General features: G+C 42.0%; 1 protein-coding gene across 2 annotated transcripts in view; it reads right to left on the bottom strand.

The window, feature by feature from the left end:
- Positions 1–1,252: 1,252 nt before the first annotated feature.
- The window catches only part of ZNRF2 (zinc and ring finger 2), a 60,595-nt gene continuing 34,747 nt past the window's right edge, over positions 1,253–27,100 (bottom strand). Inside the window, exons 3-5 of one of the 2 annotated variants that reach the window (XM_035128889.2) lie at positions 11,669–11,774; positions 11,057–11,139; positions 1,253–8,786 (exon numbers count right to left, since the gene is read on the bottom strand). In XM_035128889.2, coding sequence (XP_034984780.1) covers positions 11,082–11,139; positions 11,669–11,774 — 164 coding nt within the window. In that variant the 3' untranslated portion in view covers positions 1,253–8,786; positions 11,057–11,081. The remainder of the gene's footprint in view (positions 8,787–11,056; positions 11,140–11,668; positions 11,775–27,100) is intronic. The other variant, XM_035128888.2, reaches the window with a different exon arrangement.

The following is a 27,100-nucleotide window of genomic DNA, read 5'->3' as shown; positions in this document are numbered from 1 at the left end:
GATTGTGTAAACATTCATCACTAATCCCCAGCCAGCTCCTAGCTCCACCCATCCAGCTCCAATCGGATTTGGTTCTTGTGTGATCACATTGCCTCCTTAACAACAGAGCCTGGTGCAGCAAGTTATGGTCAGGAAACTTCGAAGGTGTCTAGAAAAACTGCTGAGCAAGGTTTGCAGAGCCTTTAATTTATTAGAACAGATTCAAAATTTAGAACATAGAATTGAGAGTTCGAAGGGACCGTGAAGGTCTTCTGGTCCAAACTCCCTTCTACCAAGTTGGACCAGGTTGCTCAGCACCTGTTCTAACTGCTCTTCATGTTCTTTCCCAGCGGTTCATAAATTTCTCTCTCTCTCTCTCTCTCTCTCTCTCTCTCTCTCTCTCTCTCTCTCTCTCTCTCTCATATATTTAAATCAGACACTAGGAAGTGAATCTGAGGCCTTAATCCAGGATTAGGCTGCAATCTTAAAAACACAATGATGCCTACTGATTTAATAAACATGCATAGGATTACACTGCTAAAACATCTGCTCTACTACTGAGCTATGATGATGATGATAATGTTAATGACAGTACTGATATTATTTATACCCCGCCTATCGGGCTGGGTTTCCCCAGCCACTCTGAACACCTGGAACCCACAGCAGAAGTGGAGAATAGTTACAGGGAAACGAATCTCTCCATATGAACCTACCCGGATCCTGAGATCATCTTCTGAGGTCCTTTTGTGTGTTCCTCCTCCACAAGAGATCCCAAGGGTAGCAGCACCAGAATGGGCCTTTTCTACAGTGGCTCCGTTTGTGAAATGCTCTCCCCCGGGAGGTTTGTCTGCCACTTTCATTATACATCTCTAGGCGCCAGGCAAAAATGTTCCTCTTCAACATGGCCTTTGGCTGATGTGAGATCCAATGCCCTTTAAAAATGTTTTGGGCAGGGGAGGGATTAATTTTTATTATGCATTTTGTGTTTTTATATTGTGCTTTTATGTTGTGAGCTGCCCTGAGACCTGTCGGTATAGTGAGGTATACAAATTTAATAAATAATCATACAGTAATAGTAATTACAACTAAGCCATTGCCCCATAGCAGCTGGTGAATAGGGACGAGAATTAATTGGGGCGCAGCTGAAGATACACCCCACTTTTCCTTCATTACATGTTTTTCTAACAGCAAAAATCCAGAAACACAATAGAAAATCAGAGAGTTCAGTTTCCTGTTTTAAAAAGCCCAGAAGACACCCAGCCATAATGGAAAGTGTGCTTCAATTTTTTTTAATTAACTTTTTGTTTTACATTATTTTACACAAATGGAATGTTAAAACATACAACCTAGATCAGTTAAAAAGGGGGGGGGGGAATCAATGATCATTTAGTGGCAGACCAAGTACATGATGAACCTTTTAAAACATCCTCATTTCCCCAACCGTACAGCTCAATTAAAAAAGTTTGAAACGTGTTACATTAGACATCACTAATTGCATTCTGGTTTATTAGCAGGGTAAGGAAGGAAGACTTCTTGCCCACTGCCACTACCAAACGTTAAGATGTGTCCTGCTCACAGTTCCATCTACGTCTTGTGGAAATGAGTTAGTCCAAACAGCTGATTCATAGCGTGAATCTAATGGTTTGAAGAGCACTTCCGGTTCGTCGCGGCGGTGAGAAGGACGCAGGGACTTCGCGTGCCGAGGTCCCTGGCTTCTCGGAGGGGGGGGGAAGTCCGCAGAGCGAGCGGACTCCCCGTAAAAGCATCGGATCGAGAGTTCCGATGACTCAGGCGTCCAGCGGCTGCTCCGTTTGGCGGATCCCCCGCCGCCCGAGAGCTCAATAGAGCGATCGTGAGCCGGTGGGGTTGAACCGCGGGAGCCATTTTGGGCCACATCTTACCTCCGGAAAGCGAAGCTCCGAGTCCTGACCCGGCAAGCGGCGGATTCTTCCGATTAGATACTAAAGATTCCTAAAGAAGTAAGTGGAACTTTGATCGGGATCCTAAATTTGCTGATTGGAAAATAGGAGAGACTTAAAGAAACGGAAGCCGGTCTCTTCCTAATGGGAAACTGGGAGGCGTTTGGGAAAAAAAAAAAATCCAAAGCTGAAAAACGAAAGAATTTGAAACTGTGGTCCTGAGAGGGAAAAAAGACTTTTTGGAACCATCTCAGCCCCCGAGTCCGGCACCCCTTGAGGTACAGCGGCTTTAAGGGGAAGAGTGTTTTGACAGCTGTCAAAAGCTGTCAAACTGTCAAAAGACCGGGTGGATGGATTGCATTGCTGTGAACAGGAAAAATTGTTGGTAAAAGTGAAAGAACTATTTAAATTGGAAGTAAGAATGGATTTGGGACTGAGTTAAGAATCAAGAAAAAGAACAGCCAAAATGGAGTCGATCGTCTGAGAGAGGAATTTTCCAGTACCCATTGTTCCCTACCCCCTGTTTATCTGCGGTTACGAGAGGTATGAAAACAAAGCTGTCTCGAGCCTTCCAGGAGACTGTACTGAACTACTTGCTGTCATGGGAAGATTTCTACAAGGAATGGCATCATCCCAACTTACCACCAGTTGAGATTGAAGTCCAAGTCCAGGACTTAGAGGATAATTTAAATCTAAATTTGGAGACTGCTGATTCTGAAACTGTGTGTGAGGAGAAACAACTGGAAGAGGACTTGGACTGTGACAAATTTGTTTGGGATGAAGCAAAATATGACTTCCAAAAGGAAGAAAAACAACCAGAACAAGAAGATGAGAGACTAAGGGACTTAAAGTTTAATGGATTTGAAGCTCCTGGAGGGGTTAAAATGTGGAGTGGGGTGTTTGAGGGATGGGAAGGACAGGGGCAGGGGGGGGCAAAGGCCTGGAGATGGACTTGGGAAAGAATGGGTGTGGGGTAAAAACTTTAGTTAAAAGGTATTGTTTTGGTTTCTGAAAGACGGTCTTCGAAATCTTGGCATGACAATGGAAATGCTGAACCAATTGGGGGGAAAAGACTTAGGGAGAAGAGATGGAATGTAAAAAAGAAAGGGAAAAAAGTGTTATGTTTCCTTAAGGGAGTATAAGAATGGCTTGGAAAGAATTTTTAAGTTACTGTAAATTATTGCAGGTTAAGTGAGGTGTTTAGGCAGAAAGCTGCCTGCCCCCCTCTCCTTACTCTGAGGCACTCAGTGGCAGGGGGTGCCCAGAGGGGTGAGGAGGAAATGGAACCTTGGAAGTGCTGTATCCTGCAGGCACCTCTTGTGGCAGGAGGGGACCTGTGGGAGGGCAGCATGAAAAAGGAGGAGGATTGAGTTAATATTACAAGATTAAGATTTGAAGCTGAGTTGGAAAATTCGCCACAAGTAATTAGAATTTGCAAGGAAAACCATGAGGAAGACAACCGAGGGAGTCGCAATTAAGATGTCAAAATAATAAGAACTGGGAAGTTTGAACTCTTCCCAATTTTCTTTTTGTTTTTGTTTTGTTCTTTTTTCCTTTCTTTCTTTCTCTTTTTTCTTCTTCTAGGTTTATTAATATGATTATGAAAGAGTTGGGGGATGCAGATCCCCATAACTCCTTCCTACCTGTTCTCTCAGTGGCAGGGGGGGGATATGGAGGGAGGAGGGAGGGGGGAAGCAGAACTCAACTCACAATTGGACCCCTTTGTTTCCTAAAGCACACGGGCCCTACTGGTGGCAGAAGTGGACCGGTGGGTGGAGGGAAAATGAAGGGACAGTGTTATACTATATGTCTTGTTTGTGTATTTCTTGTTTGAAAAATTAATAAAAATCTCTTTAAAAAAAAAAAATGAAGAGCACACACTCTGGTCAGTACAGATAGTTCTGAATCGTTGCTTCCAACTTAGGTAAAGGTAAAGGGACCCCTGACCATTAGGTCCAGTCGTGACCGACTCTGGGGTTGCGCGCTCATCTCGCATTATTGGCTGAGGGAGCCGGCGTATAGCTTCCAGGTCATGTGGTCAGCATGACAAAGCCGCTTCTGGCAAACCAGAGCAGCACATGGAAACGCCGTTTACCTTCCCGCTGTAGCGGTTCCTATTTATCTACTTTCATTTTGACGTGCTTTCGAACTGCTAGGTTGGCAGGAGATGGGACCGAGCAACGGGAGCTCACCCCGTCACAGGGATTCGAACCGCCGACCTTCTGATCAGCGAGCCCTAGGCTCAGTGGTTTAACCACAGCGCCACCTGGGTCCCTGCTTCCAACTTAACTATGCTCAAATGTGCCTTCTAACTGCTTAGTTCCCCCCTCGCCATTCTTCAAATTATTCTTGCATCTTCTCAAAGCTGGGGAGATGGTGGGAGGTGCAATCTTGCTTCATACACCAAAATAAAATATTTTCAGTCCCTGTTTGATGAGTGCACCCCTTATCCTGGTGGTTTGCATGCTATGCTTCAGAAAATACTGGGAAGTCTGTTAGATGTTCTACAATGAGAAGATAAGGGCAGAGAAGTTTTCTGTTCAGACACTATTACCACCCACTATAAATCCTGGCCTACCATGAAGTTCTGGGTGTGTTAGAGGACATTCCCACAGTTTGTCAGAAGGTGTGGCGAGGCCTGATGAGACTGGCCAGTACCTCATGTGAACTGTCTTAGTACACTCTTCCAGAATTCTTTCCAAGGCACAGTGGCTCCTTGGTGGCAAAGGAGGGGGGAAGGGGGGGAGAAAACAGAAAAAGGATTCCCTGAAGGTTTTTGGTTTGAAACCACAGACCATATAATTTGTGAAGGAGCCAACTTTTGCAGCTTGCATGAACAATACTTTGCCACTGACAACACTTAAAAGAGAAAAAGTGCAAATGTTTTGCCTAACGAAAAGGATTCAATGAGGATTCATTCTGCATCTCTTTCAAATGCCGCCGTGTGTAGGAACAAGGGCAAGCAGTTTGCTAGTTGATTGATGCCTTCTGACTGATAAATCCAAAGAATCTGGATAAATGAAAAATTCAGTATTGGGTATCTTTTGAGATGTTTAAGGGAAGTGCAAAGTAACCAACTACTTCATTTAAAAAGCCTCGACTTATTAGAAGGCCATCTTTTTTAAAAAAATTCCCTTTCCCCCCTATCACACTCCAGAACCAAAAATAGCCTCAAAAATGAGCAACAGTACCCTTAACCCTCTGCACCTCTGCTAAACGCTTGTTCGAGTAGATCTAGCATTTACCTCCATCAATCAGTCAACTAATATTGTAGTCAACAAATCTGGCAATTCATGTTTGCAGGCTGGAATGCAAGGCAAAATCTTTGCTGAAGCAACATCTGAAACATTTAAACAAATGCCACATATATAAAGAACTAGACTGACAGCAAGCAAAGTCTGCACATCATTGATGCCACTTCTTTCAAACAGATAGGGAGTCTTGCCTATTGGCAACTCAGAGACTCAAAAAAGTAGTACCAAAAGCAAGACAATTTTCCAAATAAATCCTGGACACACGAGCAGCTTTGAGTCTTTAGCACTGCTTTGCATCACTTTTACAGTTTCCACCACTGTGGCACGAAACATACCAATGTACTCTAGAGAATGCCTTCCAGCAGCCCGAGAATTTTCCAACAGCAGCAACTTTACATTGTTCTGCTTCTGAACTGCAACCACAAATTTGGCCTCCTGACTGAGTTAATTTAGAACAATGCACTTCTGTCTTTTCAATATATCCAGCAGAACTCAGAGCAGACACCGTACTTAAGAAAAGAACCTGGCTGGCTGCACTTTGGAGCTTTTCAGTTTCATTGCACAGGGCTGGATCAGAAGCCAGAGCCATCTAAAGAAAGCTACTCCTACTGGACACAAGGAAGTGGTTGGGCCAAAATGATTGAAAAAGCTCCTCCTCTGGCGAGATCTGTATAATGGAGTGCTAATTGAGGTCAACAAAAGAGTTTGCTCAAATAAAAGAGGCAGGGCAGAATAAGGCTCAAGACTGCAGTGTGCAATGACTTAGAAGGAGGAAGTAAGGAGGAAAGAGATTTGAAGCTTAAAGTCTAAGACAAGGAAGTATAAATAGCAAGTTATGCTATCAAGAAGATCAGCACTGAGATTAGCTCATTGGCAATGCAGAGTGGGGACTTTCCATACCAGCATGTCTGCTTGACAAAGCAAAATCGTATCTGGAAAATCCCACTCTGGCTCAAAACCAGGCAAGGGAACAAATGACAGTAAAATACAGGTTTCTTCCTTTTCTTTTCTTTAGTGTACTGGAGTAAAACAAGCAATATAAACATATATTTCTGCAACCACCTGCTTTTTCTTTGTAAGGAATGGAATAAAAGCTTTTGAGGTCTCAAAGGAAAAAAGGTACTTCAATTAATAGACATGTGAAGAAACCCAATTGAAAAGTGCCCAGTCTGAAATATTCACATTCCAGGGCCATTTACAAATTACATGGAATCAAACTCCAGGTTGCTCAAGAGTCACAGCCAATCCTGGCTCCCTGATCTATGAATAGGTACAGTGGTACCTCGGGTTACAGACGCTTCAGGTTACAAATGCTTCAGGTTACAGACTCCGCTAACTCAGAAATAGTACCTTGGGTTAAGAACTTTGCTTGAAGATGAGAACAGAATTTGTGCTCTGGCGGAGCGGCGGCAGCAGGAGCCCCAATTAGCTAAAGTGGTATCTCAGGTTAAGAACAGTTTCAGGTTAAGAACGGACCTCCGGAACGAATTAAGTTCTTAACCAGAGGTTCCACTGTACATTGATTAACTCTTCCTCCTAAGAGCTCCTGTATACCAGTGTTACATGTACATTTAAAAATGTAAAGTACCAACAGGACACTGGGAAAGGTGGAGAATGAAAAGTTAGTGCAGAAAATCAGAAGTACATTTACATTTAAATTACTGCCTTGCTTATATTGTCCCAACCTCAGCATCTGGTACCAGCAGTGATGATCCCTGGAAAAAAATCATTGAATCCCAACAGCTGCAGCAGAAAAATCTGATTTAAGTTCAAAAGGAGGGAAAGTCCCTGAATGGTACAATACAGTGCTGTTACATGAGATGGATACATAATTTAGAGCCAATGAATGCAAGTCTTTACTGTCAGAAGGTAAAAAGAACTTGAGATACCAGAAAGGAGTAACAGGCTGCCTACAGGCTAATAAAACTCCATTCCACGCTCTTTTCTCTCTATCCAAAATCCTAAAGCTACAAGAAACCACCATATTGCTTCCTTTCATTTGACAGAAGTAGGTATTGGGTGGCAAGGACAGGTTGGCCTTGAAGGTGCAAAGTGGGGTGAGGGAGACATTTGCAGGGCAGACATAGAAGTGGGCTACTTAACCCTTCTCCATTTGCCACTTTTTTGGGGGGGGGGGTATTAACAGAAGCTTCATTTAATTCTTAAGAACGAAATAATGTGAAATACATCTTGTTTCTTGCTATATAAACATGTGAAAAGTGTCAATCACCTTTATTCAACGCTTTTGTTACAAACTTTACAAGGTACTATTAACAGCTTCCAAAATGGGTCCCTTTTTTGTGGAAACAGATATATTATTAACAGCTCACAATTTTACTTAGTGAGCTTCTTCCTTGCCCTATCCCATACCCCTCATTTTTCAATTTATGGTAAGCCACAGTAGTGTAAAGTTCTATTGGTTCAAGAAATAGAGGTGGTTCCTTCCAACCTATGCTCACAGTTATGTATGTTTAAACCCATTTATATCAATGGGATGAAGGATGAGCAACTGCGTACAGAATTATAGCTACTGTCAAAAGCCTGGCTAACAGCACTGAACATGAACTACTATGATCTGCCACTGAGACAACCTTGAATAATAATTAAAAAAACCACACAAAAGTCAATCCAGGTCCCATCCCCATGAAATGCCTCACTTTGTCTGCCTTTCTGACTACTCAGCTAGAGAGAAACAGGCTGGAGATTAAAGTAGTACAAGAAAATAACTACCTGAAACATGTTTAAAAAATACCCGTTAAATTACCTTAACTGGCAGCACTTGAGAGATGGTAATTCTTATTTCCCTATAATTTTTTAAAAAAATATTGCATAGCTGCTAAATTATGCTCTCTCTTTTCTTTTTTTTAGTTTTGCTGCTGCATTGATATCCACAAGCAGTAAAGGTGAATTTTAGTATAAATTAGAAATGAACACAGTACAGTATGCGGATTTCAATTAACTCTATAGCCTGATCAACGACGTCAATTAATGATCTCCCTTGATTACATTTTGCTCTTTGGGCTGCACACTGGCAAAGCTTTACTTAAAAAACAAAACAAAAACCTAAGTCAAGGAATGTTGCATTCTTTCACAGAAAAAATGTGAACAGCATAAAGGGTGCAAAATTTCATGAGGAAGTTCACACTGCTTAACTGTATGTACTTCATAGATTGTCTTTACCCCCAATCCCAAGCTCATGGTACACAGTGGGAGTGGGGCGGATTCCAACTCCAAAATGGCATTTTCCTTGTACAATGTCCCAGAGTCTTGATCCGGAGCACACAGCTTCCATTGAAGAAAGATTGTGAGAACAAACTGCTTCTGTAGACAGTTTTCTTTAAAAAAAATTAAAATTAAAATGAAAGTTAGCAACTTTGGCCTGTAGATACAAAATGTTGTCCATAAAGTCTGTGGGAAAAGGACTTTTCCAGGATGTGCAGCATTTTCAAGAATCCCTGTGTCTCCTTTAGGCTGAGTGTCTGTGCACTGAGCTTCCAGCTTCGCATCATTTGTCCCGTGTCATGTTCCATCTCCCTCTTAACTTTCTGGTACAAAGTAAACAGAAGTCTGGGCTCACATCGGCATCTGAAGATGGAACGCCAAATCCTTTACATGTGATGATCAGTGTGAGAGACTAGAAAGAAATTCACAGAGAAGGAAGTTAACTTTCTTGGAAGTGGAGTGTGTTCTATAAACAGCAGTTTTGGGGGGCGGGGGGAGAAAGTATGAGTCTCTCTGGACACCACTTAAAAATAAATTGCCCTTGTGCGTATAAATAGCCATAAGCACCAGCTGATACCGAGAAAACTATTCACTTGTATTTATCCTGTAACAGTGTTGTATTGGGGATTTTGAGAAGGAATCCTTTCCTCTTGGCATTTCCCATAATTTACCACCAAGATGTGGTACCCCCGTTCTACATACAGAGCAACAGGAAGCCAAACCCTTCTGCGTTTCACGTGATGGCGGGAGGAAGGAAAAATAAGAGGGAAGCAGCCATGCAAATTCTTCCCACTATTGCCCACGATTTTCTCAGAGCCCATATGATGTCTCTGGGCTTGGCCAAAAAGTAGTGAGCTCCATAACTCATTTGGGCATGAAAACTTCTTCTTTTGTTCTTGGACTACCTAAGCAGGAGAGGGCAGGAGAGAAACCTGCTCTGCAAGTAATGACCAAGCCGAATTCTGCCCAAATGAGTTGGTGCAAATTTAGCAAATTTGTCCCTCCGGCTGGTCCAGCAGCTGCCATGTTAGTGCTATATGTGAGCCCAGACTTGTAGTTTGTCTTGATCCAAGCAAACACAAGGTGTAACCAGTTAGCTCTCAGCTTACCGTTCATGGTTTGTTTGGACCAAGACCAACTACAAGCCTGGGCTTGCACATATAGCTAAGCCAAACCATGGTTCACCTTCTGGAAGTACAGCAGCAGCAGGACTGGCTGAAGAGCAAAGAGGCTGTGATTTTCTAAACATGCACCTGCATGCTTGCTTGTTCATGCCAAGCCATAGTTTGGCTTAGCATTATGTGTGAATTGAGCCACAATTGCCGCCGCCACCTTTTGTCACAATGCACTAGTACTTCAATACGGTATTAACTTGTTAACAACAGAAATGGCTTGAGGCACAGGGAGTATTTTTAAGTAGCGGTACCCATGATTCAGCGCCATAACTCCTCCCCTCTCCCAACACATCTGTATTGTGGTTTCTAAGATGACTGAAGAATGCAGAAATAGTAGATGAAACCTGGTAAATAGTATAAAAGGGGGGGGGGGAGAAAGGAAAAAGAAAGGGCCTTCTTTGATCAAGGCTTTGATGATTAACAATCAAGGAGTAACACTATGGGCACAGTGAGACTTTTCACTTTGCATTTCCATTAAACAGACATTCATTGTGGGACACACACAAAAAATTCTGAAAAATTAATCATGCTTCAAGAGCAATTTTTGATACAGCATGTGAGGGCTGCTGTTCAGGGTGCGTGTGGAGAGGAAAGCCTTCCTGGTACCTGCGAGTTATTTGTATTGTGCACCAACTCAAATAACTTGACACAAATGCCAGCAGGCATTTAAAAACAAGAAGTTTAGAAAGCATTGCTGCCCCTTCTACCCTGCTCTAACAGAGTTGTGGTTTTCATGTTTTTTTAAAAAATGCCTGAAATATGACACACAATATTTTTTCCTTGTCGGGAGAAAGTCATTAAAAAGATGTTACTGAATAGTAACATGTCTAGTTCCAGCAAGTCAGAACTGAAAATGCTAAGAGACAAATATTTAAAGAGCATCTCAAATGGCACCGATTGCTGGTCTACAAAGGGCATGCCATTGGTGAATGCCTAGTGAAAACAGCCTACCACTGTCAATACTAAGCATTAGGCACCAAGATGCTAAGTGCTACATCTGGGAACACACAGGGTAAGAACTGGTGTCTGAATGGTGCAGATAATGCCTTTATAAAGTGTTTGCCATAGCAGGGCCGCCTTTTATTTATATGCCACTTCAGGCAGCAAAATGTCTTGGGCCACCACTGCTGCCCAGAATGGTAAGATGGCTCAGGCAGAATTGGATAAAGTAGTAACAAAGGTGGTTTATCGAGTTGAGGCAGGAATTTCTTGACACAAAAATCCCCATGGCAAGAATAGGAAGCAGGTGGTTCAGGCTGCAAGGATTCAGCATTCATCCCCATCATCAGTGACAGGATCAGTGACAGTGGCATGTACAAGAATCAAATACATTTAACAACTGTGTCCAATCCCAGAAGTTATTGTGCCAATGTACCATTAGGAAAAGTAGCTGGAGCAAAAGGTTATTGGAGCACTAGAACTCACGTTGTGCTACAGCAAGATATTGAAAGCTACTCAGCTTTATATATTGGTCTTTGGGGACAGCAACCTATATGACAGTAGTTACCTACACAAAACAGGAAACTCTGACGTTAATCTGAGGGATGCTCAGGACAAGATCTGTTTACTTCAAACCATTCGTCTATGCATCTGTGAGAGAGAGCGAGAGAGAGAGAATTATTTTGCTTATTAGTCAGCTCCACGGAAACAGCAGAAATGGCTTTTCCATCAGTTAACACACTTGCAATTGATTAATCAATTAAAAAGCTATACAGTATACTGGAAAACCTCAATAAAGGCATCTTTTTGAGGGTCCTTGCATACTGTGAAGTAAGATTTCAAAAGAAAAACAATTAACAGGAGAAGTAAATATGCTGAGAGGATAAGCTCCAGAAATTCCACCTTGTCAAATCTCATTTTTAACAGTTTTTAAATGCAAACCTTTTAAAATAATTTCAGTGAATTAATGGTTAAGTGGAACAAATTCCCCTCGGAGGTTGTGGACTCTCCTTCCTTGGAGGTTTCTAAGCAGAGGTTGGATGGCCACCTGCCATGGATACTTTAGTTGAGTTTCTTGCATTGCAGGAGGTTGAACTAGATGACCCTTTGGGTCCCTGTCAACTCCACAATTCTATGATTCCAAGTCACAGCTGCTGAATTCTGTTTCGCATGTACTTACCCTTTATGATATATGCATAGACAAGGCAATCGTGCTATTGTATCCCCTTGCTGCAGCTCTTCCAGGCATATTGCACACTCCCCAGCATCTTTACTCAGCACATCCTCTACAGACACAGACAAAACACAACAGAGACAAAAAAAATCATTCCCAGTATTGACAATATCCTTTAAAGAAATGGCAAGAAAGATGAGATCTATCACATTTAACATTCAATGAAGTTAACATTCACAAAATCAAATCATACTGTGGTTTGATTTCGTCTAATGAAATACTGTTGTGAAACAAGCTATTGGAATATAGGGCTAACGATTACAATACCTCACATGTTTGTGCAGGTAGAAAACAACAAGAAAGACCTGCATCAAAGCTTTCCAGCCAGCCAGGGAGCCATGCCCTCTTCCAGTAAACTCCAATGCATCCCATGCCCTCCCAGTTTTCCACCCTCAAACAGTTAGACACTAGACCACTAAGCATGCTTGGTCCTCACAGGCTCTTTTGGGGTTTCCCACCTATTAGGGATTTCTTCCAAAGCTTTTGTGTGTGTGTGTGTGTGTGTGTGTTGCTTGGGGGTTTCTCCCCAAGCCTACCAACCTTCATGTTCTAAATTGATGGTACCCATTTGGCTACTAAGGATCCACACTTGGAAAATGAGGTATTTATGATGGTATAAAACAGGCATCCTCAAACTTCGGCCCTCCAGATGTTTTGGACTACAATTCCCATCATCCCTGACCACTGGTCCTGTTAGCTAGGGATCATGGGAGTTGTAGGCCAAAACATCTGGAGGGCTGCAGTTTGGGGGTGCCTGGTATAAAATATATTTGAACTCAGATATAGACAGAAAATAATATAAACACTCTCTCAGCCTTCCCCATAATTCAGATATCAATATTTATAGTATATACCTCCTTACAGAACAGAGACCTTTATCACCTGAAGCCTGAACATGGAAAAGATGCACCTCTGACATACTAGAGTCTATACATCCCTACTGCTGAAGTGGTGATCATAAAAGGCAATTAAACATTAACACAACACTAGATACACTCATTTGCTTCCAGATTGCAAGTTGTGCAATATGGTTTCCAGATGACATAGGGTTGGACAAAACCTGAGGCAGAATTTCTGCAAAATAAGCCCATGTGCTTGATTTCTGTAGCTTTACCTCACCAGATTTCGCTCAAACTGGCAGAGGTTTGCCAGAGCCAACCACTACTCCTGCACTGAACCTGGAAAGCAGTGTTCCACAGGCACCACCTGCCAGGCTTTCGAAGCAGCTGATGAATGTGAAAGAGGTTTAAATTCTGCACAGCATTGCCAATTTTGGATTAAGTTGTGCTGAGTGCCTATTCGGGTATGTTGCACCAAGAAACTGTCTCTTACAAGAAGTGGATTGGCCTTGCCTTCTGCCTTTGCAAGCTAGGGGTGGATAAATCTATGCCTGCTATATCAAAATAACAAGGATATTCCAGAACCAGTGTGACCCTCCCTTTCCCCTTGCGATCCATGTCCATTTCCACTTGATTAGAAGTTCAAAATCAGCTCCAGAATTTGGAGGCATCTCACTTTGTGGAGTGAAAATGAGTTCTGATGGTGTAAAAACAAAGGCATGTGACAACACACCATAATTTAATTTCAAAGTACTGTAGGTTATTGTCACGGGGGGGGGGGGGGTTTACTGGCTACTCCAGAGTAACGACACCTCAGACCTCCGTGTCTTTTGGATTTTTATTGTGCATATTATTTACAGTGCAGCAGAGCCTCATATCATCACGTCTAGCTACTGTCTCCAGATTCACCCAATGCCTGCTTCCGGGATCTTTGCCAGCATAACAGTCTTGGAGCTCCACCTCTCCTTTCCCTGCACTTGCGTGATGCAAACCTCCTGAGTTCTGGTAGGAACTTGAAGGGACGCCCCTTGGCTTGCCCTCCGCTGGAGTCGTCCTAACTCTCTTTCCCCTCCCTGCCTGCTGTCCTTGGCAGCAGGACTGACTCTCTGATGCTGTCAGAGCCCCGGCGCCCTCTGCTTCCCAGCTTCTCTCTGTCTTCTTCTATCTCAGTGGAGCCCCCCTCCTTCCAGACACCTTGCTGTAAGGGAGGTGGTCGGCTTCTGCCCGACCCCTCCGTTACAGTTATGAATGGTGGCGCACAGATACCTTAAATGGTTTTCTTCCCTGAAAGATTTTCACTGCTCCACTGAAGAAGCAGAAACTGGAAGTTTACAACTTCTCAACTAGTGGAAGAGTAAGTTTTTAAGATATTAACTGAATAACTTTTTGAGCATGCTCTCTATTTGCCCAGACAAAAACAGCCAAGAAGGGGATCCTCCCACCCAAACTGAGCATTTTCTCAGTAATTTACTACTAGTAGTGGATACAATGATCCCCCAAACGGGGATATTTTTGTAGGTGAGAAAGCTGTAATACCAATGTGACAACAATTCTGTGATGAATCCTTCGAATTAATGTCAACATTTACTATAAACTGATCTCTCAGTGTTGAGATACAACTCTAAAAGAAAAATCAGAATTGCTAAATCTCTCCACAGAACTAGGGCTTGAAACAAATTCTTATGTATTATACCATGCATAAAATTCCTGTGAAATCTTTATGAAATACTTTTCAGGCAATTTCAGTATGCTACATGAAAGGTAACAGATCTTTCTGTTTCCACAGTATGAAGTATTTGCAGAAGCTGGTCAAGTTAAAATGTCCTCAGTTTATAAGAAACAATTTCTACCTACACTGGCATGGTTTTATGAACCTTCTGTTTCTAGTCAATAATTAAAACATGGACTACATTCACATGTATTTACAATTTAGCACTATGTCAACATAGCTGAATGGGCCCAAACCAAGTACTGGGCTTACATGCTCCATTCTGTACTCCTCTTCCCAAATGGCTAAGAAAATGATTTTGGCAGCATTTCATTTTAGTTGGTAGGATCCTGGTTTAAACATACACTTTGGTAAGTTTTATAATATGCCAACTTGAAACCAAGTTAGCTTATTAGAATACAGTCGCACCTTGTTTTTTGAACAGCTTAGTACTCGACCGTTTTGGCTCCCGAACGTCGCAAACACTGAAGTGACTGTTCCGGTTTGCGAACTATTTTTGTAAGCCAAACGTTCGACGGTGCTTCCGTGGCTTCTGATTGGCTGCAGGAGCTTCCTGCAGTCAATCAGGAGCTGTGCTTTGGTTTCCAAATGTTTTGGAAGTTGAACGGACTTCCGGAACGGATTCCGTTCGACTTCCAAGGTACAACTGTAATTAGATTCTTTGTTTGAATACACAGTAAGGCTGGGCTTAATTAAAGCATAGCTATACTCTGCCAAAGTAACCCAGGCCCTATAGGAGAAGGAGCACACAACCCTGACAGTTCACTTGTGCTTGCCCGAGCTCATCTAACACTAAAGCAGGGGTAAGGAACCACCAGACAGCAGGCAAAATTTGGCCTACATCCCAAATTAGCCAACTAAGCTGTTTTCCTAAACCACGCCTATCATGCTCATGGGTACAGATGTGGCTGGAATGTCTGCGCAATCTAACTTCCCATGGGGAAACTTGATTGTGCAGCCGATACCTGCAGAAAGCAGCTTTTCTGGCCCTTTGCTCAACTCTTGGGAAACACAGCGCTTGCGATGTGCTTTGCACAGCATTTCCCAAGCACCCAACAGCCAGTTGTTTGGCTATTGGCCTGGCAAAGTTGGTCTGCGAGGATGGAGACATAAAAATCTGGTCCACCGGGTCAAAAAGGTTCCCCACCCCCTTAATCTAAAATTACTGCGATCCAGCCTGTTGGCAGGGCATGAACTCCAAGCTTTTGTGGGATACTTAAAAACCAAGGGAAACCTGATTGGCTTGGACAGCGAGGCCTAAGTGTCTTATGCCTACACTATGAAGAAGCTCACTTTGTTTTACCAATTGATTCACTTGGCACTTTAATGGCATCTTCTCTAAATATATTCTGTCCAATCCCCAATCACCTCTGAGCCTCACCCCTGGCAGGCTTTGAGCTTGCACAATCCACTGTTCTGAAGGCATAATTTTTAGAAGCAACTTTAAAATTCAAGTCTTGTTTCAGATCAAATTGATGTAAGCGCCTAATGCATTTACAGACTTTCCCACAAAGAGCCATTTCCACAAGTCTACTTTACTGTCTCCACGGCGGCCAGATAAGCTAAGACTCACATACCACAAGGCTCTCCTCAGTCCACTTCTGCATAGCAAATGTTGTCACCATAACGCTGACGTACAGAGAAACTATATCTGAAGCAACTGCTTGGAGTGAATCAATGCCAGGATTCTGAGCACAAACCCAACCATCCCTGGTTTATCACCAGTGTGGCATGATAAATGCAAAGAGAACATGACACACAGAGAGAACGAAGTCATACATGAACCTTGGAGCAAACCGATTTGTACTGCTGTGGAGGTTTCCGTAACTGCCATGATATCACTACCTGCTGCCACAAGGCAATCCAAACTGTGCAGACAGCACTTAGTCACACTCTTGCTTATAGCAAGATCTATGATAAAGAAATAGAAACCCCAGAGTTCTCTCCTACATCTGTCCTGGCCTTGCTCAAACCAACTTCAGGTTCAGCTGCTTACTGTGGAGGCTAGTTAGGCATAACTTATTATATGCTTTGATATTTAGTAGTTGGGTATGTAAAGATTTTATAGGAGATAGCTACTTAAAGGCCAATCAATTACCGGTAAATGCTGCTTGTGCGTCAGTGACATTGTAGACATTTATATCAAGTCTGGAATCAGTAGCTTTCATGCACCCAAAATGCAAAATAAAAAGCTCTTCTTAGTAAACGTCTATACTAATGTAGGTCAAGGCAGCATGAGTAAAGCAGACAGCAAAACAAAAGCCTGTTATCTGCAATACATATTGGTTTTAATGAAAGCATCCAACAGGATTCCATGCTCTGCTTCAGCTTCATAACAGAAATATTTGCCATTCAGATGAAGCATCCAAAACAATTCATCTGTTTCAGTGGAAATGGGGGTGGAAAGGGGGGAGGGAAGGAGACAGACAAGCACTACAACTTGACTGATGAAAGATCAGGCATGTTACCTGAATACTTTTTTGTTCTTGAACCCTCAATGATAGCAGACCATCACAAAAGCAGCACACAATGTGCACTCCCCTAGAAAAATCAAGAGTGATAATAGATTTTATTTTAGTAATAGTACAGAAGCTGCTGAGAATAAAATGCTATTCCTTGGCCAGTGACAGTTGCCTTAAGTTGTAGAGACACTTCTAATTTCCATAACATGTAGATTTTTTTAGTCCTTGACATTTTGATCCCCCCTCCAAACTTCATCTCCTTTGTGCTTATTTTACAAGCCAGGGCAAGTAGCAATGGACTCAAGTGCTTAAGTCCTCAAAGCAGAACTCTATTGCATGCAAAGAACAGAAAGACGCTTAATAAAGTGTGTTTAAAATTAGTGAGAAAGCTTGGCTTTTTTTTTTTTTGTTAATTACGTACTGCAGTCACTGATACTGGTAAATTAAGCAAAGATCTTATATGCCAAGTTGATTTCATACAAATATAATTTGACAATGATCAAACCAATCTTAAAATCTGATACATTAGTAAAATGTAAAACAATGCAGGTGGCCTAGCCTAATGAAAGTTATAACATACGGAAGAATATAATAAGAGCCTGCTGAAACAGGAAAATGGCCCTTCCAGTCCAGCAGCCTGTTCTCAGAGTGCCAAAGTGATACCTATCGGAAGCCGACAAGCAGGACCCAAACAAAAGAACGCTCTCTCCTCCTGAAATTTCCAACAACGGGAATTCAGCAGCATTCTGTCTCCAACCAAGCTATGGCAAGAAGCTCTGGATGTTTTGATTTTACTCCTAACGAAGGACAAGCTTCAGACCTGTCTGTAACTTTATTTTACACATTTAGCAAGACTTCAATATGGCTGTTAACAATGCATTTTCTTCCTGGTAAGTCACGGGATTGTGATGAGTTAATGCGATCATGCTTGCCTCAACCTCTCTTTGTTGGCATGTGTACCTGTAGAACCCTACCTCCCAAGTGAGTTATTTATTCTTGCCTTTCAATTGAATGACCCTAAGTTAGGATCTTATGTTTTCATTTGAGGGACCTCTATAAGCATCCAAGAAGACATTGGCAGCAAACACATGGAGAGCAGAGTAGGGTGGACTCCAGGAGATGGCCAATGCTTCATGTAACCATTTTTCTAAGGATGTTTACCCATTCTGAGTGCTTACATAGAGCAAGAAGCACGATGAAGACGGGAATACCAATATAAAAGACATATGACTGCCCTGAAAGTTTTAGACCTCAACAAATAAAGCACTAAATCACTTCACAAAAGAAAAATGGTTTGTGTACATGAAGACCAAAATTCAACCCTTAGCATCTCCAATTAAGGGTCCAGGCAGGTCTGAATAATGTATCTACCTTAGACCTTGGAGGGCCAGCCAGGTTAGACAGTACTGAGCTGCACACATCATTGGGCTGATTCAGGGCAAAATAGTTCTAGCACCTTATAGACAAACCAGGGTACTTGCAGAACAAGTTTTTGTAGTTTGAAATAACCCCTCTTCACTGTCATTTGGTAGGCAGATGTCCTCAGATGTCATAGCTGTCTTCACTGTGAGAGTTACACCAAAGTTTGGCTTAGTATGTCATCTGAGCCCAGGCTAGTGGTTTGTCATGAGCTGTAGCCAAGATTTGTTCTTGGTTTACAACTTGTGGCTTGCCTAGAGCAAGACAAATCACGTGCCTGGCTTCAGACAATGCACTAAACCAAACTGTGGCTTGGTTCAGAGCAGCGAGACCAGAGGAAGAGCAAAGCAGCTGCGAGCTACAATCTCCTCTCTGGGAGCCTGCACCAAGTCATGGTTTGATTTAGCGTTGCACGGAAACAGAGTCAATATACATCTGTGAGGGGAAGTAGCTACGAAGGCAGAGGCTAAGGCAGCACCCACATTCAGAGTCCTAACCACTAAGATACCGACACCGGGGTGTTCTGAATCTCCTAGAGAAAAGATTTTGGGGGTGTTTACAGGAAACCAAAAGCACTGAAAACATGCACAAGGGATCCATGCTAGCTAGTCCAGTTCTACCCCAATGTCCATGACATCCATGTCCCTCATAGCCACGTGTGGGGCTCCTTGATATAAGGGGGAATAATGAGCAACTGCAGTAGTGGAAGATAGTGGCATGTGTGTGTGATATTCAGTAGGTTTCCAACAAATGGGGGTACATGGGGGGGGGCTCTCCTGGGTCTGGACTTTGCTTCATCTGTTGCAGAATATGGGTGGCTTGTGGGGGCAAACTGCTGCCAGGACATAAAACCTGGGTTGTAGGATTTTCACCGACTGCCACTCTGCTAATGGATCAAATTCAAGGCATTGCCACTATAAGATCCTTTACAACTCAGGACCAGGTTACTTGAGAGACAACCTCATGCCATATATACTAAGTGGGTCGCTGCTGACTTCAGGAGAGCTTCTCCTTCAAGTTCCAAAGATATCAGAAGCCCACTCCACAGTAACCTGGAACAGGCTACACCAGGTTTGTAGAGCGGTATTCCTGTCGCATTATATGACAAACGCACACTGTACTTTCTGGAAGCTATTGAATATATTTTTGTTCAAGGAAGCTTTGCAGGAGGATGGAAAGCTCTCTGCCTGCTTAGGATTTGCTTATTGTATTTTGTATATCACCTTGAGGTATGTGTGAGGAAGGTGATTAAATAAAACGAAAGCAGTAGCACCAGAGTGCCCATTGAACTGGTCCAGGCTCACATTGACTAATGGAAAGGAGACACTTGTGAAATTCTACTAAGAATTCAACTTACCGTCATTGTGAGCCTGAACCAGTTTATCAGCATGTAATTTCCTAGACACTACCGTGGAAAAACATTATAGACATAAGCACCCTCTGTTGGAAACCTACTGACAACTATATATATCTACATGTTTTTGTGTAGAACTGCCTCTGTTCTGACTCACAAGTAAAGGATTTACACCAGGTGTTTCAGTCTACAATACCCATCCAGTGAAATAAAAGTTCCACAGAGTTGAAGCCAGAAATAAAGCTGCTACAGGGCAGACTTAGAAGAGGAAAAGGAATGCCACTTGTCACCCAAGTAAAATGCAAGGTGCCACAAAAAAGTTGTTAACAGTGGTACCTCGAGTTGCAAACACCTCAGGTTACAAACTCCGCTAACCTGGAAGAGTTACCTCGAGTTGAGAACTTTGCCCCAGGATGAGAACGGAAATCGTGTGCCGGCGGCGCAGCAGCCACAAGAGGCCCCATTAGTGAAAGCACGCCTCTAGTTAAGAACAGTTTCAGATTAAGAACGGACCTCTGGAATGAATTAAGTTCGTAACTAGAGGTACCACTGTAGTTTAAAAAATTCACAAAGGAGCCTCCCTTTGAAGTTGTTTTGTTGAAAATGGGTACCAATAGGAATAGCTGTAATCCTGCAAGTTCTGAGGTATTTGAATGTAGACTTGCTATGGTAAAAACCTGCATAGCCACCTCCATTAGGAGACCACTCCCGTTGAGTTGCATGTGTACACAACTGTTCAGGCACCTCTTCCATTGTTATTGTGGATGCTAGGTTCTATATTCCATTATATCTCTCAGCCTAACATTTTGTACATAATTCCTCAACAGGATGCAACCAGGGCCATTAGATAAGCATTTCAAAGGTAAGATTAACACATTAGCTTAAACCCCTGTAAGTAAGATGATACTGTTATGCAAATTATGGAAACACTGGGTGTTTCTAGTGTTCAAAATGTAAACCATCAACACTGTATGAAATAAGCTTCAATGTTAAACAATGTCACAATTTTGCGTCTTGGCGCAGCAAGCACTTTTCAATCAAAAATCCTTCTCAATAGTTCAGAAATTCCTACGTGAATTTTAACATAATCAAACCAGCAACACATACACACCACTTCCTGCAATAAAAATTTATTTAAAAAATAAAAACAAAAACAGGTATAATAACACTACTATATTTTCATCTGAAATAGAAAAGATCATTCCTGTATGTGTAACTCTGTTACAGAGTCGCAACCCTGGAAAAGACTGAGGCAGGCATAAATTGCAACCCTATCTGGTGTCTAAGCTGTTACAGAAAATGCTGAAGTCAAGAATTTCCTTCGCTACTGACTTATACCACATCACCTTTCAAACAAAATCTACATTGTGGGAGATCAATTACAGCTTTAGGATTTTTTTTTATTTTTATTTTTAAAAAACCAAAACACTTTAGTTAACAGTATACCAAAAACTCACAGATAGACCCTTTGAAAGCAACAGACTTAAACCTATTGCTTTCAATAGGTCTGCTCCAATTATGACTAATGCTGATTAAAGCTGTAATCTGATACACACTTAACTGGGAGTAAGCCCCATTAAGCAGATTTCTGAACAGACATACATAGGGCTGCAATGTAAGGTATAACAACTGCAAACCTACAAAATACAGTCATAAGGACAGAGAAACCCTGAAAAAGAAAAGTGCTTTTATTGATTCAAAGAGCTACATCAATAAAATAATTGTGGTCTCTTGTGAGATGCTTATATAGTCAATGAAATAAAATTACTCCATAAACATAGTGAAAGATAAGGCTTAGGGTTTGCCCTCAGGTACAGTTCCTAGCAGTCATAAGACTGCAGCAGTTGCAGACACAATTTATGACATCCTCGGAATGACCTTTAAAGTCAGAAAACTGGTTAAGTGTAGGACATTCCAGGTAGTTCTTATCCAGCAGAATCACGAGGTACAGAAAACAATCCTTGTGCATTTTCTCATAAGAAAATGTACCCATACTGTATTGTAAATCTACACGTGCAAAAGCTCTACACCCTTTCCCCTCAAGGGCTTATTATTTGCTTAATGTGTGGGATTCTATCTAGGGTTAGTAAACCAAAAGCTTTACTGGTACCAACCAAAACCACAATGTACTTGTGCAAGCTTGTGGTTTTCCAGTTAATTCTAATACAACTGTTTTACTATTCCTGCGTGGAATAGTCTTAACAGACCAGACCAGCTCCCCTGGCTTTTATTGTGTAGATGTAGAAACATCTCCAACGCAGATGGCTAAATATCCATTTCAGGCCAGAACAACAACAAATTTGTTAGATATTTTGCACCAGGAAAGCATTAGAAGATTATTACAACATTGCACAGAAATTATCCATAAATCACACAGATGGCATATGATTTATCCTATACAAGCTTCTTCGGTCTTGCAATGCTGTTTTACAGATTCGGGAAGTCAACACCAAGGCTAGCAATTTGGCCATCCTTGGTCTCATGCATTTAAAAAGATCCTTTGTATACCTATGAACAATCTAGAAATAAGAAGAATTATTTCTTAGAATAAAGTCAACAGATCAAATCCCATTTTGATTTTATTGCTTTACTCCCTGCATGTTGTCTCTTACAATTATCTTAAAATTTCACTTTGGAACAGTCCACAGAAGTTTACAAAGTGGGTGTCTTAAGTGTCCAAATGGCCCCCAGTGTATGCTGCATATTTTTTCCCTAAAAGGTAAAGGTACCCCTGACCGTTAGGGTCCAGTCGAGGATGACTCTGGGGTTAGGGTGCTCATCTCGCTCTATAGGCCGAGGGAGCTGGCGTTTGGGTCATGCTTCCGGGTCATGTGGCCAGCATGACTAAGCTGCTTCTGGTGAACCAGAGCAGCGCACAGAAAGGGATTCAAACTGCCAACCTTCTGATCGGCAAGCCCTAGGCTCTGTGGTTTAGACCACAGCTCCACCCGTGGCCCCCCTTTCCCCCCAAATTCCTCTCAAAAGAAAAGAAAGATGCCCCTTCAGTCTTTAGGTATCTAAAAATTGCTGGCAGTAATAGTAAACACACCTTCTCCTAAAAAATTTTTTTAATGCTGATATTTGTGCGAATACACAAATAACCAAAGTCAACTTTCAAGTCACCTATGCAGCTGCATTATTTGCCATAAACACTCATACCCTTGCTAATGAGAAGTCTTTTCCTGGGGGTTTTTCCATATTCCATTCCATATTGCATTCTGCTTATTCCTCTATTTTATCTTCAGATTCCTAGCACTTTTGCCTAAACTTAACTACACCAACCCCATTGCTTTTCAGATCTGTGTAACCTTTAGCTGCATTTGTCCCTACAATGGCTGGCACCTAGATAATGCTTTCCCAAATACTCCAGTGGTATTCAACTTTGAGTAGACCCAGTGAAATTAATGAACACAATGCCCATTAATTTCAGTGGGTTTACTCTGAATAAAACATACAGTGGTGCCTCGCCAGACGAACGCCCTGTAAGATGAATTTTTCGCTTAACAAACTGATTTTCGAGTGGATGTTGCCTCGCTAGACGAATTCGTTTTGTGAAAAATTCATCTAGCGAATCGTGGTTTCCCATAGGAATGCATTGAAATTCAATTAATGCATTCCTATGGGCAAAAAAGAAAAGAAAAGAAATTTCAATGCATTCCTATGGGATTCGCTAGATGAATTTTTCGTTATAAGAATTGACCCGTGGAATGAATTAAATTCGTCTAGCGAGGCACCACTGTAGTTGAATAAAGGTAAAGGTAAAGGGGCCCCTGACCACCAGGTCCAGTCCTGTCCGACTCTAGGGTTGTGGCACTCATCTCGCTCTATAGGCCGAGGGAGCCAGCATTTGTCCGCAGACAGCTTCCGGGTCATGTGGCCAGCATGACAAAGCTGCTTCTGGCGAACCAGAGCAGCACACAGAAACGCTGTTTACCTTCCCGCCGGAGCGGTCCCTATTTATCTACTTGCACTTTTGATGTGCTTTCGAACTGCTAGGTGGGCAGGAGCTGGGATATCACCCTATAAAGGTGCAATTTTAAAAACTGGTTACATGATTATGGTGAAACCAAATTTAAGAGTTATTACACTGCAAGACAGAAACTAGGGTTAGCAAACAGTGGAAGAAGCAAGTGTCATTGGAATGCAGGGCAGCAAGGTCAGGGGTCACTCACCCAAATAATAAATATGCAGTATTGCCCAATTACATATTTGTAATACTGTACTTTAGTCTGCATGATGGCTGAAGTCTGCCTTAGAGTCTAGAGATTAGATACAGTTATATGAAAACAGAAACACAAAAATCTCAAAGAATGGATCTTGTGAGAGGCAGAACTGCAAGAAGATAATCAACTGGAGAATGAGGAGAAAGGAAAACCAAACTAAACCTAATGGCTCTGATAAAAAACTCAAGTACAGTCAAAGCAGAAAATAATGGGTCAGAGTCTGCAGCCAACTTAAATCAGTTGCTTTTACCCATGTGACAGCTTTAGAAGGGATAGAAGTATCGACATTCACCTTGTTAAATTAATCTTGTATTTGGATCCACTTCTTTCTCTCAGCATATTTTAAGAGCATGTGGAATGCACGATTGCATGTGTACATTTTAGACCATTCTAACCTAAGGTTTGCATCTGGCATGAAAACAAAGCACCCCAAAGCTCCTAATTGCAGCAGAACCCCACCATGCTCCATCTTACAAAATATAAATTTATAAAATGCAAAATGCAGAGTTTCATTTGGGTTGTTTATAGCATGTGTAATACCTTTCCAAGGACTCAACTAGTTGCAAGACAGCAGATGCAGCACCCGAGGAAAACTCCTAGGCACCTAGTTGCTCAGATTCCTAGAAGTGTTGTGCTAGTGCCAATTAGTTCAGAATGTTTGTTCTGTCTTCAGAAAGCTTTGCCTCTAAATGTATATTGGCTCCAAAATATGGATGCTGCTGCCTAAGCATTTAAAACATTTCTCCAGCACCAAGGATCCAGAATTGCAACTGTTATTTTGCTTGATTTGTGTGTGCATGAGCTGCTGTTCATAATGAGCCCTGTTGTTCACAATGCCCATCAAAATAGGTTGTTATAAGAAATTAAGATCTCATATATATAAATTAAATGTACACGGCAAACACGTACATAAATATATACGCATGTCTGAAACAGTACAGGAAGACAGTCCTCAATCCATTTTGACTCTCTCAAACTGACCAAATGTTTCTCTGCGAGGAGGGAGGAAATGAAATAACCTCCCCATTGTCTCTGTGCTCACAAATCCTGCCTTAAGGGCACATTTAAGGTGTGAATGGGGTGAGCCTGTGACCTGGCTCGGGAATTAAGTATTTATCATTACAAAAGAATGGCCAGGCTGCCTGGTGACCATTGACAGGTTTTCTGCCAAACAAGATTTTGCTGGAGACCATGTCTTTCTGTGATGTGTTACAGGTAGGTAGCCATGTTGGCCTGACGTAGTCGAAACAAAATAAAAAAAATCCTTCCAGCAGCACCTTAAAGACCAACCAAGTTTTTACTTTGGTATGAGCTTTCGTGTGCATGCACACTTCTTCAGATACACTGATGTATGTATGATGTTTCTGGGGGTGGTCTTGAGTTTGAGGGTGGGCAATTTCAAAAGTCTATATAAGGGCTGGCACACCTTTGTTCTGGGTCCTCTTCTTCTCTCCTGCGTGTTGCACCCTGTTGCAACAGTTTTTTAATAAAGATCAGGCTTACTGGAGAATGAGGAGAAAGGAAAACCAAAGTAAACCTAATGGCTCTGATAAAAAACTGCTTTGATAAAACTGCTTTATCTCTGATAAACAAGCTGCTTTGCTTCTCAATATTCTCTGGTTGGCCTCTGTTATTTTCTCTTACCGATAGAGAACCCACTTAAGGACTCTATACAGGCTCTTGGATACCCCATAAGGGAAAAAGGGCAGATTTTGTTAACAACAGTTCCAAGAGTCAAAGGATAAAGTACAACATTTTGTGATTCCTGCACTGCCAACATTTGGTGTATGCACGTTTGTAGGAGTCCAAAGCACAGTGCTTAGGTTTTTATATCCTTGAATCCTTGCTTGTGAGTGAATTAACATTCCAAATGGAACAAGACAGCAAGCTGCCCTAGAGCATTCTCTTTTCAGTTTTGTGCTGTTTTCTGTCATGCTGTATAGATCATGCTCAAGAACATTTACTACACTAAGGCAAGAGACCACCACAACAGAGCTGCTTGAGATATGGCTTAGACAGAGACGGAAACAGCTTTCAGCAAGGCACAAAAAGGTAACTATCTGCTCCAGAGTTCAGAAGGTACTTTCTCATCTGTTGAAACCATTTCAAAATCCTAGATAATAGAAATCATCTGGCCAACTCTCTACTTTTTAGGGCAATCATTAGTTAGTAGGACCCAGGTTCTATGTGGAAAACATCATCCAAACCAACACAATATGATGTGCATTACACAAACCTTCCCAGGAGCCTATGTAGTCTTCTGGGAGCTCTAACCCTTTGTGGGTCATCACTGCAGGGTACAACATCAGCATGTCATCTACTATGTATTTTGGAAAGTGGTTTGTCTGCCTGTTCATTCTCCTGTCAATTCAGACACATCTTTAGATAGCATCACCAACTAAGAACAAGGGTTCCCAAGGTGGGGCTGGAAAATTTTATAGATACTTGGATGCTGGTCCCCAGTATTTTTTGCTTTCCAAAAATTCCTGGGCATCACTGGGCACTCCCCACTATCAGGAAATAAAATTAAATATAGGCCTGAAGGAGGAAGGAATGCCTCCGAATGAAATACTACTACTGTACATGTGTGTCGCACCCTCCTCAGGACTCTGTATGGTACAATTCTACAATGTGGTAGAGTGCGCAAAGCAGCTTCCTGCAAATCTCAGCCTTTTCCTTTTCCTTTTAATAAAAAGTTTCTAGAACTTTATAAAATGTTGCGAAGTGTGCCAGCTAAAATCTCATAATGAAGAAAACTGGCCGAGGAGGACTCAGTGGCTGGGCTGCAGTGCGGTTAGCCCCTCTTTTGATTTGCAACAGTAGAAACAATTATGTAAATCAAGAAAAACTATGCACACTTGCTCAAATTCTATTATCAGGGTCATGGAGCTCAGCATTTCTGAGCACTGACTTAAAAAAAAATGCACAGAGTATAACCACAATGTCTTTTAAAGAAAATCAGAGCAACTATACACCAGTGTCTTGAACAGAGTAGAAATGAAATGCTATTCCTGCCCTCTATTCCATCTCTTCAGTACCCGAGTGTATCACTAATAGTTTTAACTTGCTCAGCACCGGGCTGTAGTTAAAAGGCCATTACCTTAGAAGCCAGAAATAGAACAAGGTAGGCATATCAGAAGGGTAATATGCAAGTAGAAAACTCTTGAGAACTGCACAAGCTATACAGATAGTTGTTGTTGTTTAGTCGTTTAGTCGTGTCCGACTCTTCGTGACCCCATGGACCATAGCACGCCAGGCACTCCTGTCTTGCACTGCCTCCCGCAGTTTGGTCAAACTCATGTTCGTAGCTTCGAGAACACTGTCCAACCATCTTGTCCTCTGTCGTCCCCTT

This window comes from Zootoca vivipara, chromosome 12 (assembly GCF_963506605.1).
Source record: "Zootoca vivipara chromosome 12, rZooViv1.1, whole genome shotgun sequence".
Taxonomy (NCBI): domain Eukaryota; kingdom Metazoa; phylum Chordata; class Lepidosauria; order Squamata; family Lacertidae; genus Zootoca; species Zootoca vivipara.
This window is presented reverse-complemented; position numbering and strand designations above follow the sequence as displayed.